The sequence below is a fragment of the Vanessa cardui genome, chromosome 11 (assembly GCF_905220365.1).
Source record: "Vanessa cardui chromosome 11, ilVanCard2.1, whole genome shotgun sequence".
Lineage (NCBI taxonomy): Eukaryota > Metazoa > Arthropoda > Insecta > Lepidoptera > Nymphalidae > Vanessa > Vanessa cardui.
In genome coordinates this window covers 10255685-10276638 of record NC_061133.1, presented here as the reverse complement: position 1 = coordinate 10276638, position 20954 = coordinate 10255685, and the positions used below count along the sequence as shown (strand labels likewise).

At 32.0% G+C, this 20954-nt stretch overlaps 4 protein-coding genes across 4 annotated transcripts in view; 1 reads left to right on the top strand and 3 right to left on the bottom strand.

The window, feature by feature from the left end:
- The window catches only part of LOC124533739 (adenosine receptor A3), an 84405-nt gene extending 78560 nt beyond the window's left edge, over positions 1 to 5845 (bottom strand). Inside the window, exon 1 of the mRNA XM_047109193.1 lies at positions 5325 to 5845. Within this exon, the coding sequence (XP_046965149.1) occupies positions 5325 to 5748 (424 nt within the window). The 5' untranslated portion in view covers positions 5749 to 5845. The remainder of the gene's footprint in view (positions 1 to 5324) is intronic.
- Positions 5846 to 9004: 3159 nt separating this feature from the next.
- On the bottom strand, positions 9005 to 11586 carry LOC124533726 (kelch domain-containing protein 10 homolog). Its single transcript, XM_047109178.1, has 3 exons — positions 11100 to 11586; positions 10718 to 10929; positions 9005 to 10514 (listed from the first exon to the last, which is right to left on the bottom strand). The coding sequence occupies exons 1-3, from the start codon at positions 11424 to 11426 to the stop codon at positions 9854 to 9856; spliced, it is 1200 nt and encodes a 399-aa protein (XP_046965134.1). The 5' UTR covers positions 11427 to 11586; the 3' UTR covers positions 9005 to 9853.
- A 1049-nt stretch (positions 11587 to 12635) lies between these two features.
- LOC124533520 (RING finger protein 10) lies at positions 12636 to 17997 on the bottom strand. The gene is made up of 11 exons (XM_047108863.1): positions 17584 to 17997; positions 17177 to 17354; positions 16797 to 16988; positions 16501 to 16591; positions 16120 to 16341; positions 15838 to 15993; positions 14590 to 15055; positions 14004 to 14140; positions 13743 to 13857; positions 13286 to 13578; positions 12636 to 13139 (listed from the first exon to the last, which is right to left on the bottom strand). The coding sequence occupies exons 1-11, from the start codon at positions 17675 to 17677 to the stop codon at positions 12915 to 12917; spliced, it is 2169 nt and encodes a 722-aa protein (XP_046964819.1). The 5' UTR covers positions 17678 to 17997; the 3' UTR covers positions 12636 to 12914.
- A 496-nt stretch (positions 17998 to 18493) lies between these two features.
- LOC124533396 (zinc finger CW-type PWWP domain protein 1-like) lies at positions 18494 to 20586 on the top strand. The gene is made up of 6 exons (XM_047108625.1): positions 18494 to 18559; positions 18795 to 18880; positions 19014 to 19201; positions 19367 to 19563; positions 19838 to 20336; positions 20477 to 20586. Exons 1-6 carry the CDS (start codon positions 18494 to 18496, stop codon positions 20584 to 20586), a joined length of 1146 nt encoding a protein of 381 aa, XP_046964581.1.
- Positions 20587 to 20954: the final 368 nt, after the last annotated feature.

Genomic DNA, 20954 nt, shown 5'->3' with positions numbered 1-20954 from the left:
AATTTCGCGTCTACGTTTAAAGTGTATCATATGATTGGTTAACTTCTTCCAGTATCTAAATAAAATCCCCAGTTTCTGGATATTTATTTAATGGAAAACGTAGAAAAACATTGATCTTCGATGCATGTTCAGTACCACAACCAATCGAGAAATCATCGCTAAATTTAGGATTATGCTTTATGAAAATAATTGTTTAGTTAAAGATTTTAAATCGGTTCTAGAAGGTGAAACAACAAATGATTCAAAGTCATTATCAATGCAGATAGAACGCCATTGAATGCAGAGCATGAAAGGCGTTTTAATGCTCCCATAGCTCTTGAACTCAGAGCTGTAATTGTCGGTACAGAAATTACAAAACGAGGTAATGTTATCACTAAGCGACACAAAAACAATCTAGGTGTCGCTGAAACACATCAATCGTATGACAATTATTATGATTATACAATTCGGTTTATGCGAGCAGAAGTCAGATATCATCTCGGACTGTATCAAAATAATCTTACGACAGGCTCTTCGTATAGATCTTCGTACAGTGGAAGTCCAAAACATATGCACTAATATGCTCAGGATGCTTTGACGTACGTTCGAAAGTATTGACAAGGTTGTAAATGTACCGGATTATAGAGGACATGGTGTGATGCAAACTTTTACAGACTATAGAAATTTAATCAAAATTTTCATCGTACCAACTTTACACCGAGATTATACCATCAAAAATATTCTCATAAATCATACCTGTTTCCAGATTCAACAAAAAGAAGATGTGATCTTGACAAATAAGTTTATGGGTGTTATGATCAATCTGCAGCCTATCGAGAACATCATTGAAAAAGATGAAATAGATGACGAATATTAAATAAAATAATTTTTAAGTATTTGATTTAATATTCTAATTGTATCTTGATTTGTTTCTTTATTATTTGTACAATGTTGATGATCAGTAATTAATTGAAAATGAAAAATTCTAAATTTATTTTTCTGCGACTAATGCCCAGCGAAGCGGGCGGGTATAGCTAGTATCAAATAAAATATGTCTCCGCTAAAGAAAATCAGTTGTTACTTCTTTTCCCTCCGTCCTCTTTTATCCCTGCGTCATGGCAAAAACATGCTATAATCTATGGTAACATAAAGTTATACGAAAAATGTATTATTATATTATCATATATATTAATCAGGAATGTCTTCCTTTCATTTTATATACGAATAACGCTGATCTTTGGAAAAGAAAAAATATTATTTGGAAAAAAAAGTGGTTGAAAGAAATTTTTGTTATTAGTATTAGTATAACTGAAATATCATATTCACTTAAACATACCATTGGTCATCTTAAAGTTTCTTATGATATTTGTAAAATATGCACTCGGGGACGGCTCCACACAGCACAGCGCGATTTTCATTTCATCGCTGAAGTTTTCTTGTTAGAGATATTAAAGGAAATAGAAATAGTTGAGGTAACTACGTAAAGTAGAAAATGTGTCTTTTTATCTTCTCTCATCACTGCACTGCGTTTTATCATGTAATATACCGTTGTCAAGAAAATAAATGAAAATGTCTTACATGTTTTGTTGTTACAATATAGAATAAAATTTATCATTTCAAAGTTCCAAAAGAGGAAAATTAAAAGGTAATTTATAATGTAGATTGTCGCGGGGACAAAAAAAAATATTTTATAAAATAATCTGATAAACAAAATGATTTTAATTTACATAAAAAATAACCATCAGGGGTGAGGTCGTTGACGGTATCTGGTCATGAACATCAACAATTTAAAGCTAATATTAATGAGTTGGCATCTTTGAATTAAGAACGGATAAAGCAAGCTCAAACCCACGAATGGAATGCATCAATAAAAGCCGTGCAACCAAAATAGCGGCAGCAGCAGAAGCAGCAGCACTGGACATGCAGCAATTCCTCCGACGAAGCAGATGCTCGAACTCAGCAACAATTCTCAGCTGAGTCCGCCCAGCAACACCGTAGTACTTCGGTGTATACTTTATTTAAAAGTATATATGTATATAAATACATATAAAAAAAAACACTCCCTCAGGAGTGTTTAAATAAATAGATATTCGGCAACGCCTGTCAAATAATGCACGTGGCCGGTATTATACGACGAGGTTTAGTAGCCTAAACCTCTCAAATATATAAAATAATAGGTTGAAGACGTAGGTAACCCTCCGTTTATGTAAGTATATAATTCGTGTATAATCTGAAACGAATGCAAAACCAATATACGAAATGTAGAAACAATATATTAAATTTCAATATTCCAGAATATTCGCTGAATATACTCACGAGTAAAAAAGGATTATATCGTTTTAAAATACACAAGTGTCGGTATGCGACCGGCGCCTGCACAACGATAGAATGACGACGCAGAAAACGCAGTGTTGCCGTTTCACGAAATTGACAGATAATAAAGACAACGACGGTTACGGTTCAAAAATCGAAGTTTTGTTTTAAAACCGATAAATGTTTATAAAAATAAATACTATAATTTATTAGAAATAGAATATTGAAAAATTAAAATTTTTAGGGTTACAAGATATTAAAAATTAGAAAATCACATTTAATATATAAATTAAACACACGTTACGAATAACTTCAGTGCCTGCAAAACAAACGTAATACAAAAAATACCTCATGGAAACAAAAAATATAAGAATAATTATATTATAAAACTCTTCTATGAACATAATCAGACCTATGAAAAAATCTATGGCCATTATTTCGAGACAAATACAACCAAATAATGTTTGTTCCTAGACTATTTCTGTTGTCAGTCGTATAGCCTGACGCTCGTGCAAATCGAGCGGTAAAAACCGCAGTTAGCTCCGCTGATCGCTACTGTCCGCTGCTTGGTAGATTTCCATTCATTTGTTTTAATCACAAGACGTGTCGCGCAGCGAATTTCCCATGGTCAGCCCGCGACTCACGTGGGTCGCAAATGGGCCACCTGATAGCGAGTATGCAACACCGCCCATAGACAGTAGCACTGTTAAATATTAACCATGTCTTACAACGCCATTCGCCGGAAACTTTGAAAAATAAAATTGATATCTAAAGTCTTAAGCTACACTGACTCACTCACCCTTGAAACCAGAGTACAAAAACGCTACGTATTGCTGTTTGGCGACAGAATCATTAATAACTGTAGTGTAAGGTACTCGGGCGGACTGTAACTTACTTAACCCAACTGGTACATACAATGTAATTATTTAGAACTAGCTGTTACCCGCGGCTTTGCTCGCGTAAGAAATAATGCATATATTTCAAATTGACTTAAAATATTACGTTAATGTAAGACCTCTTTGTTGACAACACTTTTTTCCAATTAAAAAGTAGCCTATGTCATTTCACAGGCTCTAGACTATTTGTGGACCAAAATTCATTTAAATAGGACCAGGAGTTTTTGCGTGAAAGTGAGACGGACAAGCAGACAGGCAGAGTTACTCGCATTTACAATATTGTTATGAATAGTACGGCGAATTTTGAATCATCCATTACTAGATTTATATAAAGATTATCTATTCATTCATCATTCCTTAAGTAAACAATTTTAATGTAAATTGAATCAATTGTACGAAGTATAAAAAGATGCGTTTTATTAAATAAGATGTTTGAAAAATTGCATTTGGAGAAGGATGATTTGTAACGGCAGTGCTCGGTTGGCACGTGTTTAAATTTGATTACACTTCCACATGTGAAAAGTTGTATAAAATAACTACAAGGTTTTTACAAATGCAAAAAAAATGTTTCAGAATAAGTTTTTAAGCATGTAAGTAGCTTTGGTTGGTACTTTTTGTAGAAAGAAGTTTTATTTAACCACTACCTAACAATATTAGTCTAAAATGGCGGCCATATTGCGCCGTTAAATTTGAATAAAAAGGGATATTTTAATAAATACAAACCGTGTGTTTGTTGTCAAATTATTAATATTATCACTATCAAGCTATTGTCTTGTGTAACTATTAATTCTTTGTATTATTAATTATAACAGAATTATCCCGCATAGGCATTAGTCCCTAATCATTCATATATTTCTGGTGTATCATAGATAATATCTATAAATATGGGGCCTAATAGAAGAGATATTGATATTGACATAGCCAATAAGAATTATGCAGATAATTATACTACTTTATTGTTTTTATATTTATTTTGTACCAGTGTACCAGAGTTGGATTAGTATAGCAAAGTATAAATAGATAATATCGTGCGCAACTGTTGAACAGTTAAAAACTAAAATATATATTTTTATGTCTATGTCTTATATATATTATGTAAGTTTTACCCACGCATTACGTATTAACATAATAAAGTTTCTACTTTTTTCATAATAATATTTAAAAAAAAACCATAAGCTATTCGATTCGCTAAAATAAATTATTTTCCTTGCCATTCTTAATCCATATAATAATACTTTTAGACTTTTTTTTTATTCTTCTTGTTGTTAGTAATAGATATTGTGTATCAAGGCTTAAAAATATTTTAGCTAAATGAAAAATTTCAACTAAAACATCATTCGAGTCAGGAGGTCGAATAACTATTTTAATTATAATTTTTTCATTATATGTATATACTACATTTATATGTATATAAATGAAACAATATGTATAAAATAAAAATTATTGAAGGTTTAACAGAGGTCATCTAGGACACTACAATAAAAAAAATTAGAATCAGCATATGTCACAAATTATCTGCAATAAATACTTCCTAGACTTTGTGAAATGTTATCATACTATCATTATTTCATAAAACTGAAAGTTCGGGGTGAGTATTCGACGCGCACGTATTTTGGAAACTGATAAAAAACGAGATAAAAATGATAACCCTGATGCTTTAGAATAGATCATATAACGTCACCAATAATAAATTATATGATGATGTAATACACCAAACATAAATTATATGATCCCCTCAAATTTAAGCTTATATTACCAAAACTAAAAAAACTATCAGAAATGATTATCAATAAACATAGCTCATACCTAATTTCATGCACAACTTTAAAAAAAAACATAAATAATTCTCGCTTTCGTGTAGATTACGATTGTTACTGCTTCTAATGCTTGCATTAAGAAACTTAAATAAACTAACTGTCAATTGAATAGAAAAATTAAAGTGTTAATGGGATACAATAAATCGTTCTGGAACTATTATTATAACGATTACCAATCGCGTAAGGAATTGATGTCTATTGTGTGCGCGTAACGTTAGCAATAAACGATAACTACTGAATGACCTCTGATAAAAAGTAACCATAGGCCAATAAGATTAATAGTAAAAGAATTAAGAATAATAAATGATTGAATACTCACGAATAGCAGTTTTGGTTCGTACGTTCCGCGAATAGCACATGGGATGAAGGATCGCCCAGTAGCGGTCCACAGACACCGCTACAAGACAGAAGATGCTTATCGTACAAAGCATCACCAGCAGGGATGTCGTGAACAGGCAGGCGTAAAGGTTTCTTGGCAGACCAACTGAGGCCAATATCGCAAATGGAATACCCAATAGTCCGACTAGCAAATCCGCGATAGCCAATGACACTATGTAGTAATTTGTACGACGTCGAAGTCTTCTGTCGCGACGGAACACATGTATCACCATGGAATTGCCTACAACAGCCACTAAAGCCACTAAGATTTCCAGAGATGTGTATGTAGCGTGTAATTCAGGCGTAGGTGAGCGGTGCGGCGCTGCGTCTACGGCGGCAGTCGCCGTCACAATTTCCTCGTCCATTCCGAACAACTTTCTTATTAATTACACCACTATCAAACGTAAACTTTACGTTACCGACATATCCAAAAAAATTGGCACCGTCATAGTTAAGTTAAATTGACTTGATTAATATAATAGATAAGTAATATTTTAGAGATGAGAACATTGTTTATATTTTTAAAAAAGCATAGGTATCGATGATTTCTTAAAGTTCATTAAGATCCATTTCTCGAAATTGATGTTATAAAATAAGTATCGCGAGTATTATCAGTTATCGTATGAGATTGCGACCGCGAGACCGCGAAGGTCCGGCCTGTCCCGCCCGCGCGGCGTGTTTCCCACCACTGCGGGCGCGAATTGGCGCGAAACCGCACCGACTGGGACACACGCCCTACGCCGACGCACACTTGTTGCGGTTACGAACTACGCTTACCCTTGACAACGAAACATGTATGGACTAAACTTACTGTGTAGTGTGTACATCTGAAATACCTAAATACTTCACATAATATGGTAATATGCGCAACAGGTGCTTCTGTCCCTACTTTATTATAGTTTCAAAATTTAAGTTTGGCTTGAGTACTAACCATCAGTCGAGAAGGTGGCTTGGAGGTCCAATACTTTTTAATACTGAGACGAAAAAGTATCGACATGTCCATACTTCGGCAACTAATTAGAGTTTTTCTATAAGTACATCATATAATTATACAGTATAAAACAAAATCGCTTACCGCTGTCTGTCCCTATGATAACTTTTGTGCGGTTTTTTTTAATAGATAGATTGATTAAAAAGGAAGGTTTATATGTATTATAATACATGAACAATATAGTAGAGAAACACAAATACTTTCAGTTTCTAAACGGTCGTAGACGTAGCGGTTTGTATCGATCTAATTGAAAAACTGTGAACGTTGTAAGACTGTGTAGTATATTTAGACATTCTGTAATGTATCAGCATTGCATCCGTGCGAAGCCGGGGTGGGTCGCTAGTATATGTATATTTTAACTCGCTGTAATAGGTACAATTCACACACATTTCATTTTCAAAGCATAACTACAATGAAAACATTTTTACTTTAATTATAATGTGAAAAATTAAAATTCAGTAAGAGGCGATATAAGATAAGTGGAGGTTAGAACTCCATATACTGTATTCTAATCATCTATGCTAATCACCATGGATTTAGAAAAAATGATATTTTGAACGTCGATGTAACTGTTACAGGAATTTTGGAAGTAAAATCAAAGTGGAAAATCATATATTTTAAATATGTATTTAAGGAAAATAGCGTTTGGAACTTCGAAGCTAATATCGGAACTTAACAAATAAGACTAACGTGGATATAAGTAGTTAAGTGGAAGTGTGTACTATTATACATAAATCTATATTAATCAAGAAGTCTTAGCAGTACAAGATACAGCTGAGCTATTACCAAATAGAATTGAAGAAGTGAATCTGATTTTAGTCATTCGTTCATTCTTCGAATGGAACAGGCTACAAATATATAATCATTAATGTTATTTTAAACTATATTTCAATAATATTTGAGTAGGTTTTATATGAGTAGGACCTTTTTTGTCGCTGGAAAAAGGCTTTACGCGCTTCCCACACGCGATAGAAAGTGTAAAAACAGCCCTGAAAAAACCAGCGGTACCCTCTCCGTCTTTCGGCGGGCTCCACGGGATCGCTTACACATGCTACCGTGACGCCCTGATATGAGTAGGACCTATGCCAAAATACTCTTTAAAAATAATTAGTATAGTGTTATTAAACTGTGAGAATTGATAGAGACGAGTCAGTCTGTCTGAATATACGTCGAGGAAGATATAAATTTTGAAGCACTATCCCATATTCTTCAAAAACTTCTGTTTCTTCAATTATATATGTAGACTTATTTTTATAGGCTAATTTAAAAAGTTACTACGTTTTTTGTGTTTATTTCTTCGTAGATCATGAATTTGCACATTAGGTAAAAGTAAAATACGTTAAATCTGTAAAACCTTCTTTTCAACTTTTTCCTTGAAAATGAAATTGTCGGTTATTCAGCCCATCAAAATACTCACAATCACGTCACGTCAAAATCACGTCTATACAAAATTCCAGTTCATTCATTTGAGCCTTTCAAACTACACCCAAAGAGTGTATACCGACAAAAAATTTATGCACCTTCATGAAAAATGGCAACAATTTTTGTTGCTAAAATTTATCAAAAGATTAAAATGTATTTTCATATGCCCATTCCACATTTATAATATGATGAAAACAATACACACACAAACTGTCCAGTGTTTTTTTTTTTTGTTATAGTTGGCAAACGAGCAGGAGGCTCACCTGATGGAAAGTGATTACCACCGCCTACGGACATCGGCAAAAAGGAGAGGATTTCAGATGTGTTGCTGGCCTTATCGGTTAGGAAGAACCACCGGCGAAATACTTAAAATGTAATACGATTTTTATTTAAAGGCGAGTATACACACTTTCTAGATGATTCTATCCAGATTTTTTCACTTCACGTATCACTACAATTACAACTTTTTATCATATTCAATATATACTTAAAAATATAGTGTATTAAAAATGTATAAAGAGATTCATTGGAACCGTCGACGATCAGAACACAATACAAAAAAGGAAATTCAAGAAGACACGAAAAAATGTTACTTAAGAAAACACATATATTGTAAATAATTAAATCTCAATATCCATAAATCAAGATGAGTGTTAAGAGACATCTTTAGGAACATTGTTCCGACTGGAGTATTAAAAACGATTAAATATGCAAATCGACCTACTCAAGTTAAGGGGACTACATGAGCTAAATGCAAGTTTTAAAATGCCAAAAAGTATATAATCCAATGCAATAAACCAACCTTTACTTTAGACGTGAGTCTACAATCTATTTGGTAAATACGCCTTTAATTTTATTCACTTAGACCAAACAATAGCAGACTTTTGTAATAGTATAGTAACAGTAGCTACAAATTCAAATATATAATTAATATGTAACATTTTAAAATTTCATCACTAAATTGAACTAATTAAACCGTGTTTTCATTACAAAATGTATATAACAAATGAACACCAATTTTATGTGAAACAAAATATATTATGTATCCCCATTTCGCTGTGTGCATTGCAGTGCTTTAAAAATACGTTAGAGTCCGCGTCTTGGGTAGGCTGTCAGTCTAATAAAAGAATCGTTAATTTTCTTTTGTAAATTGTACTTTTTTCGTCAAACTTTTATTTACATATCTAAAATTAAATACAAATGTTTTTTTTTAATTTATATTAAATTACAGCTTTGCCGGAAATTACTTTTATTTGTTCTTAATGAATTGTTATTATGACTAATAACAATTAATTAAGGACAATTACATGTAAATGAGAATCTATTATTATCTATCGAAATTATGCAATAAAAAGAGTATAGGTATAAAATGCTTTAAAATATTTATATTGGTGGTTATAAAAAACCATAGCATCGAAATAAATATTTTTAGTATTTAATATTTATCAAGGAACGACTCCTCGTACAAATAAACCCAGTTCTGACCATTTTTTAATTTCCGTCTATTATTGTTTTTCTTTTTGGTTCTGATTTAATGTAAATCAATTCCAAGGAATTTTTTAAGCAGTGTATCCTTGTGTTGAGTTTGAATGTACCTACTCATATAGTAAAAATAACGTGTAGGTATCATGACAATTATATTATGCATGTAAAAAATATTAATAAATGATTGTAAACTAATTTCCTTTCGAAAAAAAAATTCAAAAATAGTTGTTTGTATAGTTGTACAAATAAACAGAATATACTGAAAAGAAAATTCCTCATTTTGATCTAATTTTATAGAAATTTCAATTTGTATTTGCTTTGGCTTTGGAGGCCAAATCTAAGTTTGTATAATCTAAAAATATAAGCCGCACTTATAGACATTTGATAGATGTTATCCTAATTGTATTACATGTATAAAACTTGTTCCTTTATTATGTCAATTTCATCTTGAGATCTAAAACAAAATGTATATAATGTATGTAATAATAAAAAATAAACCTTCACTAATGTTGCAAACAAAAAGCTGTACATATTTAATATTTCTTTAAATAAATTATATATATTGCGGTATCTTATTTTAATTGAGGATGTACTCTATCTACAAAATGCATTGGAATTCCAACATCCAACAGAGATGACCTATCAACATGGTCAATACTTGGGTGAAAACTAAGCAAAGCCTCCCAACAGATCTCACTTAACTTTGGTATACATAACCATACTTTATACAGAATATTGTTTCTTCTAGTTTCATTGTCCTTTGGTTCAATACCCCCAAACACATACATGCAACCATAGGATGTCACAGTAGATGAATGAAAATACAATTGATGGGGAAGAACAGTCTTTTGCATTAAACGCCATTGCATATCTGACACATTTAACCGCCATATGTCATCGAAAACAGCTTGCCCGTCAGTTCCACCAGCTACAAACACTTGAACACCACTTAAAGTATCAATTTGCACTGCACTGTGACATTTTCTACCTAAAGGAGTAATAGTATCCTTCATTGAGTCATCAGCTTTAGGTACTAATTTAGTCCATGTATTTGTTTCTAGATCATACATAGGAATATCCATTAGTTCAAAGGCTAACTCCCCTGTGCCTCCTCCGATAATGTACAATTTGTTTCCTACCCTAACTACTTCATGTCGATACCTTCCCAAAGGTTCACCTTCTTGTCCTGTACCAATGAACACTGGCTCCCAAACCATTGTTCGGAGATCTAACCTACAATGATAAATTGATTAATTAAAAATGAGACTAGTTTAATAATACAACTCATTATGATAAAAAAAAGTTAAATAACAAGTTAACAGATATACTATTGCTAAAAAAATTTATAGTCTTTTATAGACAATGTTAAGTATTTCCAGTGCTTATTTACTTAATTGAAAACAAATGAACAGAAAAATGGCTATAATTTTACCCACCTATAAATATCACAATTATATGCAAATCCATTAGTACCACCAACTGTGTAAAAGTGACCATCGTGACATAATATTGACTGCCCATACTGGCCTGGAGGTCTTGGTCCTGTGACATCCAATATCTGAAGCTTAGCATCACCATCACATGTGCGCCAAGTTATAACATCATTACTGCATTTAGTTCCAAATGGTGCCCCTGTTCCTCCAAAAATCTAAAATAAAAAAAGTATTCCAATGAAGTTTAGGTTATTTTAAGAATAGAGTTACAAATTATTTACTAAAAGTCAGTACAAGCAATAATACGAAAATTGTTTTAAAGGCTCAAATCAAAAGTTATTTTAACATAATCAAAATTTAATTTAAAATAGTGAAATATAAACACCATTAAAAACCTTCCATTCATACACATGGCATTTGAAGCCAATTCTTCTGGCATATTCTCAGTCACTTTATGCTGTTTCCATTTCTTAGTAGTTATAGAAAAACTCCAGAGCTCTTTGAATAAAGGCATAGCAGGTGTCCAAGTAGGATTGTTTCTTTGTATAGTGTTTAAGGGTAAATATGGATTATAGCCTCCAAAGCAGTAAACATTTACATCGTCACATGCTATCCTATGCCCACTTCTAGGCCGGGGACTTGCAAATCCCCGATATTTAACCTCTGTAACTTTAAAGGGTTCGAATATATAATCCTTTCCCGTCGAACTCATCCCGCTTTTGGTTTACAATAATAGCTAAATCTACAACTATAATGATTATAGTATTATTATATTTTAGTGTAACAAAAGCGTTATTTCATTTATTAAATTAGATATTTTATAAAACAAACGCAATGTCGTCAAGTTTGACAGTTTACACAGCTGACACAAATGACGGATGATTGTTTTGACGTAATGTTGCCAGTGGTTAGATGTATTGAATTGACGATTCCCTCACATTATTTTTTAATAGATACTATATGCATAAACTTTTTTGTTTTAATGTTAACTGGATCTTTATTTAAGTATCCGTTTATTCATTTGTAAACCCTTACATACAATCGAAAGTCAGCACGCAGTACATTACAGATGGCTACTGCGCTCAAAAGAGTAAAAATGTATTTTAATTTTTAATGGAGGTATTTTTACTTAATATATTTATAACTAGGAAATAGCTTTACGTAATAGAGATGGGCTCTTGTAATTAAGTCACTGGCTGTATATCATATAGTATACTTATAAAAATTTTCAGATTGCTTTTATCGAAATACGAAATCAGTGAAAGTCCCGTCAAAATCTGTCCAGCGGTTCCAGAGTTTAGCCGGAACAAACAGACAGACAGACAAAGAAAATTATATTTTGGTATATGTACCGAGTATACATACACATGCATTTAGTAAAAAGTGATTATTTTATTATATTTTTTACAAAAAAACACTCCAATTTTATTATTTGCATAGATATTAGATACTGAAACATAACTCGAATACAGTATCACCTGACTGAAAAACTATGTTCACATTAAATAATTTTCAATTTTCAATTCAAAATTTCAACCTAAACTATTGCTTGTTCTAAAGTAATTAAATAGATGGGCATTTCATAATTTATATTAAAAATATTAACACAGCTTTTGCCTACATACCAAGTGTGATATTCCATCACATTCAATAATGTTTCGATGATTACTCCTAGTTTGTGAACAAACATTGAGGCATTGAGGCACGTTAGCACATTGGCGAAATTATTATATTTGGCTTAATGTTGTTTAGTAGGGTGATTTAAAAATATATATTAATATTCTATTATAAATCACCACATTTAAAAAAATATACTCTCCTTTAAAAAGTCAAAACAAATATGAAGAGTATGACTAAACATTTTTGTTAGTCATTTGTTCTTACGTCTTTTTAATTAAAAGGGCAAAATAAACAAGAAAACTAAACTGTAATTAAATGACTTTATTCTCTGTAACCCAGCTGGACAATGAATGTGTGAGTAAACTAAATAACTTCGAAGTTATATACTAGCGCGTATTTTATAAATATATATATATACCAACAAGCAAGATACATAAAATGCATATTATGTATTATAAACTATTAAAGAAAAAATTGCGAAAATAAACAACAATGTTTCAACGAAATATTCTTAAAAATGAAAATAGTTATTTTTTATTATTTATTAACAAGCAATTTTCTCTGCATGATGGAAATATTTTTAAGGGGCACGATGCATTCCAGTTGCGAAAAGAACCTTTTGTTTGGATTTTTTGTTCTTTTTGCCTGATGGTTTGGATGTAGGGCTGGTGGCTAGAAGTGCGGCTTCAATAGCATCACTTAGTACTAAAGCGCGCGGTCCAGATGATTCATCTTCGTTTACTGGAGCTGGTGGCGGGGGTGTTACTGTTTTACGTACACGCCAAGTGCCACTAGCACTAGCCATCTGCAAAAAGAATGTAGCCCTTAGAAGACAGACCTAATTGAGATACAACAATCTATCAGTCATTAGACTATATTAAAAACTCTTTCTTTGAATATATATAGAGAAAAATAAACAGTATAAAATACCTTATTTATTAATGATTTTACCTTAGCAAATGAAAGCCCAGTTGAAGATGAGCTTGTAGAAGGACTAGCCTGTTCCATTTGTGTGCTCATTGATGGAGATTGATTAAAATTCGACAAAGGAACTTCCATGTATGGAGGACTACCATAGGTTGGGTTTGGTGGACTGCCATATGTAGGAAGGGCAGATGGAAACAATAGTTCTGATGAGAAGTCAGGTTTAGGTGGCCCTTCCATAAGGCGACGATATGCTCTTTCTCGGCGACGTTCATCGCGCTCATGTTTGGCTCGATTCCTTGCCCGACGTTCCAGTTCAGCTGTAATTTAAAGTTTTGTCTTAAATAATTAACATTTATCATATGTACATTATGTTTAGTATTGTGTTCTATATTTCTTTTCATTGATTCTACTTATATACCTATTATTTCCTTAAAACTATAGTCCAAATCAGTACTAATAAGAACTTAGGGTACATACACACCTGCAAAATTTCCTAGAGCTTCATTAGTCACATGTGGAGGTTGTAGATCGAGTTCCACAATATCAAAGGAGCAATGCAGAGGCAAGTGGGCTGTGTAGGGCATGTGTTTCCTTGTCTGTAATATTTTAATGAATTAGTAATAGAATTATTTCATATTGTCTAATATAATTTGCAATTTTATTGTATCTAGGTCTTTTAATGACAATAAAATAAAGATATACTTAGTGTAACTTATAATTTATGAATTTTAAATTTACAAACCTGGTCATTTAGAGAGAAAGTGTCTCGGTGTAGCACACGGCCACGTATAACACTTGGTGCAGCAGCCAAAACACCCCACGAAGCATTCAGCACACGCACATTAAAGCTATTCAAAAATACTTGCTGGCCATCTTCAGCTACAAAAATATCAACTTGATTACTAAGTTTAAAATTTATGTAACATTTTTTATTACATATTTTTTGTAATGAATTGATTTATGTGCTTATTTACTATGAAAAATATCTATTACATGTATTTTTTAATTTAAAGGTCATAAATAAAATTATCTGTAACATGCATGCATAGCACATACATAGAGATTACTTTGCAAATAAACAAATCTCAGCATATTTAAATATTTGATGGTTAGTCGAAGCAGAAGTGGATAATGGATAAAGCCAAATTTGTTGAAGTTTAAACAGATTAATCAAGTTTCAATACATTACCCTTTCCTACTTATTTTCCTAATGGAAGAATCATAATTCATATGACTATGTAAAATTTAACATATACTATGATATTGTCACTCATGTAACTTTACATAAATATAATAACTTTACATAAAAATAATGCATTTAGCCTCACCTTGGTAAAAATAAAAATATTTAGTTTGATTTTGTTTGTCAATGTCTGTAAAAATAGACTCATCTGGTAGTTCACTATTTGAAGGACTTTCAATAAGAGGGAACTCTTCAATTGGATTTTCATTAATGTCGCATTCAAAAGATATTGCGTCAGGATTTAGATTTGATTGTATATTTAAAGATTCCATTTTATCTTCAACTGCCTCTAAGCATGTAGCACCTTCATCATTCACATCAAACCAGTCTAATTTCTTGTTAGATACTTCTTGTTTCTCAAACACTGTTGGTACAGTTTGTTCAGAAAAAGCGTCATTATTCTTGGGTTGTTCATACAACATTTTAATCTTCTGTTCTTTTAATTTAAGCATTTCCAATGCCTGTTCCAAGAAGACTATTTCAGTTGTATCAATTTCTGCTAAAATCTGGTTTTTTATTTCATTTTTGTCTCTTTCCACAATATCCATAATCTGTAAATTACAATTTTATTACAGAACATACATTATAAGTATGGCCCATGTTTCGTTTTATACTAAGTAATAAAAACAAGTAGAATATGTAATAATAATGAATTATTCTGTATAGAATAGATGGCCCAGTGGTTAGAACGCATACATCTTAACCAATGATTGCAGGTTCAAACCCAGGCAAGCACCACTATATATAAGTGCTTAATTGTGTTTATAATTCATCTTGTGCTTGGCGGTGAAGGAAAACATCGTGAGAATGCATGTGTCTAATTTCATCGAAATTCTGCCACATATTTTTTTTTTATGGTATAGGTTGGCGGACGAGCATATGGGCCACCTGATGGTAAGTGGTCACCATCGCCCATAGACATTAACGTTGTAAGAATTATTAACTATTCCTTACATCGTCAATGTGCCACCAACCTTGGGAACTAAGATGTTATGTCCCTTGTGCCTGTAGTTACACTGGCTCACTCACACTTCAGACCGGAACACAACAATACTGAGTACTGTTGTTTGGCGGTAGAATAACTGATGAGTGGGTGGTACCTACCCAGACGGGCTTGCACAAAGCCCTACCACCAAGTATATACATATGCATTCCACCAACCCGCATGGGAACAGCGTGGTGGAATATGTTCCAAACCCTCTCCTTAATGGAAGAGGAGGCCTTAGCCAAGCAGTGGGTAATTTACAGGCTGTTACTTTACTTTTCTTTTTTTTTTTTAAGATAAAACAGAAACTCATTTCCAGTAGAAAATGTAACAATACTAAATACTCACTTGTTGTTTTGTTGCAAAGAATAATTTAGCATATGGAGCCTCATTAAGGATTTCTAGAGGCAGTATACGCTCTTCTGTGTCTTTAATTTGACCACGAGGTGGTGCTACTTCTACAATGGTTGAACCACGTAAGCGTCGAACAAGACGCATTGTTACCTAGAAATGAATAGAAATATTAATAACAACAAACCTTAAATTTCATACTATGTATCACTTTTAAATATAGCAGTTATAATTATCAGTTAATCCTTTTATAGTAATCATTTTGTTCACTTTAATTACCTCATCTGCAGGAGATTCCCACTGCACTATGCGAGTAGGTTTCATATCAGAGACTTGTAATGCTGTGGCACAGACAGGACAAGGTGGAGGTTGCTTCTCATGAGCTGCAGCATAGTGCAGGATACATGCCCAACAATAAACATGCCCACAGTGACCAACTCTAGCTGCTATAGGGGCACCCAGACATATTGGACATTCAGACCTACCAGTACTCCTCACCACCTGAAATAAAATGTTAGGTATAATTAATATTCATTTATAAATACATATATATATATATATATAAGTTTATATTAATATAAGAGAAAGAAAAAAAAAATAAAAAATATTATTCTTTTCAAACATGTTTAACTTTGTTTTTTTTTTTCTAATATTACTTACAATTTCCTCAATTAGCTCCCACTTCAGAGGCAAGTCAGGGTCCATAAAATTTAACTTGTAATCTCCATCTTCCTTCACCACAAACTGACAACTGAAAATAAAATAATAATTCCTTGAAACTAGAATATTAATAATAATAGTATTATTTTTTGACTCATTTAACTAAAGTATTTTGTATACTTTTTCCTATTTTCGTAAAACTGAGAATTTAACCTATTGGAGTTCAAAGAGTATAAGTTATTTTTACATTGTATTAAAAGAAAATCATGAGTAATATGATAATTTCTAATACTCACTAAGCTCGGAGGTAGAGGTCATGTTCATGTTTATAAGAAAACCTTTGCTGGCCCGGACGTCTTGGAGTAGGACCCTTTCCGCCTTCTCTGGCGCGAGTGGGATACATGAAGTTTAGCAAATGGTTCAAATTTTGCTTTTTGCTTCCAGGTGTAAACACAGAACCTATTTCAGGTTCATCATCCTCTTCTAGCCTGTTTATAATTAGTAAGTTTATATATAGAACAACAGTTTTAAATGATTCCATTTACTTTATTTATTGTTATCTTTTAAAAATGTAAAGTCATTGCCTGAACTATAAATGTAATTCAAATGTAGATGATATGTTGTTGCTGGCAAACAATTTTAAATCTTAGGCCATGTAACAATAGAAATAGTTTACCTGGTGTTCGGCGTTCCACCCACAATGAAATCGGCGGAACCACGGGCCCTCGGGCGCTTATCCATTTGACCTCTACCCCTCTGGGATGGTATATTTTTTCGATTGGGCTCATTTTTAGGTATACTGCCAGGTCCTTCACGTTTTTTGTTATTCCGCGGCCAAGGTTTATGTGTCAATTCTGCAAATTGTGAAAGTTGCCTAATCTCAAATACAGAAATAAAATATTTGTAAACACACTACATAAATACAAGGAATAATAACAACTACAATTACCAATAGATTTCAATACGGTAGTATATATCACTAAAATTTGTTCACTTATTGCGGTATTTATTTACAAATTACAGACTTGTCAATTTTTAATAGGTTCTTAGATGACTAATGAAGAGTGACCTTTAAGCACTAACCTGTACTTTTTTTACAGTCGATGGCAGAGGCCCTCGACTGTTGTAAAACGGAGCGATTTAAAGATTTCTTGTCCATTCTTGATTCTTCCAACATCCACAAATACAATTGAGCGGGATACTCCGCAAGGAGGAAAATATGTTACGTTCAGGGCCGACATTTTAAAAAGCCATGTTTATAATACAAATCAAAGAGAAAAATATACTTTCCTTAAAAAACAGCTAAGCTAGCGATAGATACACTGATTATAACTTTAAACACAAAAAGGGAGTATTATATACTCCCTTTCGCCGATAACGACGAAATAACAAGTGAAAACAAATTGTATTAATCCGCCACCAATATGGCGACCAGCTCTCTCCAGCCGGCAGCCAGCCAGATAAATATCATGCGCACTTCCTTTGAATTTTTTTTACAATTATGCCTGCGAACATTAACAAAACAAAACATAAAATTTAAAACATGATAATTTATAATAAATATAATTCTAGTAAAAATAATGTACCCAATATAGTTTATAACTTAAAAGTATCAAATATGACTATGTGCAAAATGAAAATTGAAGGTTTTTATTCATCGTGATATTCATTATTGAAGACAATTCTATAAATCGTTATTTTAATTATGAAATAAACACAATCAAATTGTATATTTTATAACATAAAATAAAAAAAAAATTGAAAATATTAGTATAATATTTTTTAAGACATGATTTCAAAAATTCTAAAAATTATTATTAAATTTATAATATTATTAAATCTATCCGACACAACACAATAAAACACCCAACTAATTTAAGATTTGCGAAATCATAATTACTTTTCCCGCCATTATCATTATCGCCATTTTAAGAAAATAATTACTTACTCGACTATTATAAAAAATATTTATTATAGTTATTTAAAAAACAAGATGAAAAAAGGCAATTTACCTCTTGAAACAGCATTCGAGCCTGTGGAAGAAGCTCATCAACCATCAGTTAGTAATTTATTATTATAAATAGAAAATTTGCTTGTGCAATAACTTTTAAGTTTGTATAAAGACAACAGGGTTAACATAATTATTCATTGTTGAACACAATATTAGTTCATTTGTGAAATTCGTATTCATTTAATCATTGATAGAAAACAAATTGCGGGTAATTTAACATTTATAGTATAACATTGTAAAAAAAAAATATGTTAATATTTAAACTATTTACATTCCATGGCAGCAAACCATGTCTCGATCGCAAAATAAGAACACTAAGCAAAATATTACCTTTACGAACAGCGAAAAGGCAGATTCTCAGACTAGCAGGTATTTTATCTATCTAGAGATAGTAATTTCATATTTAAAACAGTTTTAATAAGAAGACTGACCAACAATAAAAAAAACAGTAGTGGTAATTAGTCTTTAATTTCTTGGACCAAAACATTAAAGAATATTTCAGCAACTATAAAGATATTCTCAGTCAGCCCGCACAAGACTTGTCTCACCGTCAGAGACTGCTGTGGCTACAGAAACGGCGTACTAAAGGTCTTTGGGTGCAATGCGACGACTGTGACAACTGGCGGTATCTTCCAAATGTTTTAGATAGCCATGAGCTGCCCAAGAGTTGGTACTGTAGTATGAACCCAGGTAAAACTCTAAGATTGTTTCACCAATTATAAGTACAAACTCATTCATTATGTTGTCTGTCACAAAACTATAATTGGCGCGTTTACCATCGATTATTTTTATTGGATGTTCTCTGAAGTAAATATGACTATTGAAAAAAGTTACATTTTTAATGAACATTTGCAGATTCTTCCTTGGCGTCCTGTTCGGTACCAGAAGTACCGATCCATATCCGCGATGAAGAAGATCTTATACACAGCGAGTATGCTGCAGGGTCTTTAGTGCTGGCTCGAATGCCGGGCTGGCCCTGGTGGCCGGCAATGGTCGATGACTGCCCTGACACCGAGCAGTATTATTGGCTTGATGGGTTTTCCGATATTCCCGTGAGATGATACATGTCCTTTAATTTTATCATTTTTCTATCTGGACGATTTAATACGTTATAAATTCATAGATCGGATAATTTTACGAATTTGTAATAGTTCTTCATTTATAAGCATATAACACACACATGAATTGATATATTGAATGCTTTTGATTTTATTGCAGATATAAAAGACCAAGCGTCTATTATATCTTACGTCTTAACATCATGTTAACTTTTATAAATATATATAAAAAAAATCAACGATAATTTAAACCACACTTACATTCCAGACTCATTACAATGTAGTATTTTTTGAAGCATTTGAAGTAACAAGAGCATGGATGGCTCCGACTCAATTGAAACCTTACACACAAAATAAGAACCTACTAAAGTCCGCTTCAAAGCGAAAAAGTTATAGTAAACGTTTAGAAGTAGCCGCAATACAAGCAAATGATGCGGAGAATTTATCACTTTCGGATCGTCTAATTAAGTACAGTTTCGTAGCAAGATATAAAGGGACTATAGCTAGCCCAAAAACAATTACAAAAAACGACATGAAAAAGTATCAAGATCGTTTTAAAAGAAAGTTCAATATCGATCTGCCAAACGATTCCGATACCGACAATGAAATTGATGAAAGTCAATCTAGTAATAAAAGTAACGTAATAACGCTGGGGAAAAGAAAAAAAATTAATGAAAGTGAAATAAACAATGATAATTCGGTCAAAGATTCGTCATTAAATGTGCAAGTTGATACTAATTCAGATTTAGTAAAAAATATCGTAGACGGTAGGTAATAAAAACAAAAATGTGATGTGGATATGAATGAAAAATATTTAAAAAAAAAATTAGATATGTTCTACTCTTCTATTGCATCTCCTATAAGGTCTAGTTTTACGTATAGAACTACAATTTAAAATTAATTGCAGATAATTCTCCAAAACGTCCTGACATCATTGGCCAGACTAATATAATGGAAGATTCTCAGATCACATTTCACCGTACAGTATCTGTAGCTAGTGATGATTTTGATTTCTAAACTCTTATTGAATTAATGAATTTACTATATTAATTTTTCATTGCTTATTATCTTTAGTGTTACGTTCCATATTAATATATTTTTAAGAAAAATAAATTATTTTTAATATTTTTCTATTTATTTTAACTAAAACTACATTACAACAATTTTACAGTTTTGTAACAATTAAAAGACAATGGTTATAAAAATATATATATACGTAATTTTTGTGCATGTGATGATGTACTGTAAGAAAAATTTAAATTATATAAATACACTATTGTATATTTGTGATATTGAAATATGGTTTTTCTAACATCGAAACTTAAAATGTTTATACAGGTAAAAACGCGTCACTGACATTACCTTATATTAGCAGAAATTAAAAC

What these genes read in the sequence shown, in the direction of transcription:
- LOC124533726 (XM_047109178.1), bottom strand. Translation starts at nt 11,426, where the DNA reads ATGAGTTCGACGGGAAAGGATTATATATTCGAACCCTTTAAAGTTACA. An exon ending in TGAATGGAAGGTTTTTAATG is followed by an intron (nt 10,930 to 11,099) that starts GTGTTTATATTT and finishes TTTTTATTTTAG; the next exon opens with ATTTTTGGAGGAACAGGGGC. An exon ending in TATAATTGTGATATTTATAG is followed by an intron (nt 10,515 to 10,717) that starts GTGGGTAAAATT and finishes TTATCATTGTAG; the next exon opens with GTTAGATCTCCGAACAATGG.
- LOC124533520 (XM_047108863.1), bottom strand. Translation starts at nt 17,677, where the DNA reads ATGTTGGAAGAATCAAGAATGGACAAGAAATCTTTAAATCGCTCCGTT. An exon ending in GGGAGCTAATTGAGGAAATT is followed by an intron (nt 16,342 to 16,500) that starts GTAAGTAATATT and finishes ATTTTATTTCAG; the next exon opens with GTGGTGAGGAGTACTGGTAG. An exon ending in ATATTTTTATTTTTACCAAG is followed by an intron (nt 14,141 to 14,589) that starts GTGAGGCTAAAT and finishes ATATTTTTGTAG; the next exon opens with CTGAAGATGGCCAGCAAGTA.
- LOC124533396 (XM_047108625.1), top strand. Translation starts at nt 18,494, where the DNA reads ATGAAAAAAGGCAATTTACCTCTTGAAACAGCATTCGAGCCTGTGGAA. An exon ending in AAGAAGCTCATCAACCATCA is followed by an intron (nt 18,560 to 18,794) that starts GTTAGTAATTTA and finishes ATTCCATGGCAG; the next exon opens with CAAACCATGTCTCGATCGCA. An exon ending in AGTAAAAAATATCGTAGACG is followed by an intron (nt 20,337 to 20,476) that starts GTAGGTAATAAA and finishes AATTAATTGCAG; the next exon opens with ATAATTCTCCAAAACGTCCT.